This window comes from Ostrinia furnacalis, unplaced genomic scaffold (genome assembly GCF_004193835.3).
Source record: "Ostrinia furnacalis isolate ACB-3 unplaced genomic scaffold, ASM419383v2 OfSCF7311, whole genome shotgun sequence".
NCBI classification, from domain to species: domain Eukaryota; kingdom Metazoa; phylum Arthropoda; class Insecta; order Lepidoptera; family Crambidae; genus Ostrinia; species Ostrinia furnacalis.
Genome location: NW_021137550.1, coordinates 354,125 through 356,325, shown reverse-complemented (window position 1 = coordinate 356,325; position 2,201 = coordinate 354,125). Strand labels below are relative to the sequence as shown.

The 2,201-nt window shown below is 36.5% G+C and overlaps 1 protein-coding gene across 1 annotated transcript; it reads right to left on the bottom strand.

The window, feature by feature from the left end:
- Positions 1-1,034: 1,034 nt before the first annotated feature.
- Positions 1,035-1,814, bottom strand: LOC114363836 (uncharacterized). Its single transcript, XM_028319679.1, has one exon. The coding sequence runs from the start codon at positions 1,812-1,814 to the stop codon at positions 1,035-1,037; it is 780 nt and encodes a 259-aa protein (XP_028175480.1).
- Positions 1,815-2,201: the final 387 nt, after the last annotated feature.

Below are 2,201 nucleotides of genomic sequence, written 5' to 3'. Positions count from 1 at the left end.
TATCTAAATTTGTCGAAGCGTATCCATTACAAAGTAAAGATTCAGAATCTGTAGCAAGAGTGTTAGTGTCAAATTGTATTTTGAGATATGGTGTTCCTAAGGAAATCATTACAGATAGAGGTACAGAATTTATGTCTAATATTATGACAGATATTTGCAAAATATTACAAATTGAACGTTTAAATTCAACAGCTTATCATCACGAAACAATAGGTTCTTTAGAAAATAGTCATAAGTCATTAGGTGTTTATCTTCGAATTCAGTGTGATAGAAATCTCATTGATTGGAGTGATTGGCTACCGTTTTGGACATTTTCTTATAATACGACAGTGCACACACAAACAAAATACACTCCTTTTGAATTAGTGTTTGGTAAACTCTGTAAATTGCCTTCAAATTTAGGTATCACAGTCGAACCATTGTATAATTATGATAACTATCCTAAAGAGATGAAATATCGTTTACAAAAAGCGCAGTATGAAGCTAAAAACAATTTACTTTCGAGTAAATCCAAAAGAAAAATGTTGTACGATCGAAACACTTATCCTGTAACTTATAAAAAAGGAGACCTTATTTTAACAAAGAATCAAACTGGAGATAAGCTCCAAAATGTTTATAACGGTCCTTATGAAGTTATTGAGGAAGTTTCACCTAATGTTAAAATTTTAAAGGATGGTAAAGAATACCTTATCCATAAAAATAATACGAAAATGTAATACTTATTTTTTTTTATATATAAATTGTTATTTTTAATTGTAATTAATAATAATAACAATAAGTGAATCATTGTGATGCTACATGACTTAATTACGTAAAATTTTAACATTGATAGAATGTTTTATTTTTTCTTCCTTCAGAAGGGGAGGGATAGTAGGACTTTTTCCGGGGAGTTGTAGTATGTACCTACGGAAGTGTAATTAGGTCATGTTGCAGTTTACGTCAATCGCGATGTGCAAGTATGCAAAATAGCATTAAGTGGTTTTATATTATAATGTAAGTTTTTGGCATTCAATAAATGGACTTCAAAGAGTAAACTATGTTCTAATTGAACCTCTTACACGACCCTCAAACACCGAACACATTACATCTGACAGTTTGTTTTGTTTCTTCTTACGCGACGCTGCTACGTAGTTTTCTTTTGTGTAACGACTGTAGAATGACACTATTATTGGCTTTTCAATCTTAGGGACTCTAGTTGGGACACGTGCTATATAGTTGATATCTTCTTTTTTTATAGCGTAGTCGTTAAAATTGCCAATTTTTTGAACAATTTCGTATAAGTTTTCTGATTTTCCTTGTGGAATTCCCCTAATTTCGATATTGTTGGCTCGATCTCTCTGGTCTCTGTCCTGTAACTCAAGGTTGAGTCTATTCACCTCAGAGCGCAACGTAGGAACCTCATTTGCAACTTTCTCAAGGCTCACAATTTTCGCATCCAGGCTTTTGACCTTATCTGAGAAGCTGTTAATCAGCTCGTGCGCCAGTTCCAGTGAGTCCTTAACGTTAGTCAACTCATTTTTTATCTGCTTGATGTCTTCAACGAGTGATGCCAGTGGAACTAGTTGAGTAGTTATCCTCTTGAGTTGTTCTTGCATCTGATCCAGTTGGCTTGATGATTGTTGCAATGAGGACGTAGCTGGTGATGGAGACGAGCTTGATTTGCATTTTAGGCAACGCCAGGTGTTTTTCCGGTCACCAAGTTTGCGATAGCCCGATTCTGTAATTCCAGAGCACTGAAAGTCATAGTGGCGTCGGCAGGCGCTGCATGTAGGTCCGTCAGTATGTTGCACTCCACAGCTTGCACACGTAAACATTTTGTCAAAAAGTTTGAGAAACACTGGATTGTCGAGTAGAGTAAACAAGCGTCTGTCCACGAAAGCGACTGAGCGCAGACTGAGACTATCCACCCAAGTTTTGTCTGTTGGGCAATAGGTGCTTGATGTGGGCCCTTGATCAGTCCGTTCATGATGATGTCGGAGTAGATACTCGCATCCAGAAGAAGATCAATAGATTTTGATATGTTGTAGACGTAGTCAGGATCGGCGAGATTTATGTGTTGGAGATGTGGCCATGATTGTTTACTGAATGAGTTATTTGGTAAATTTTGATATGATTAAAGCTTGGGTTGTGAAGCTGTAGTCCTCGTACAGTGATTGGCAGTCCATAGTGACATAGCTGGGCATTAACTCGTTAATCCGTTA

Coding starts and splice junctions, on each gene's coding strand:
- LOC114363836 (XM_028319679.1), bottom strand. CDS start 1,814: ATGTTTACGTGTGCAAGCTGTGGAGTGCAACATACTGACGGACCTACA.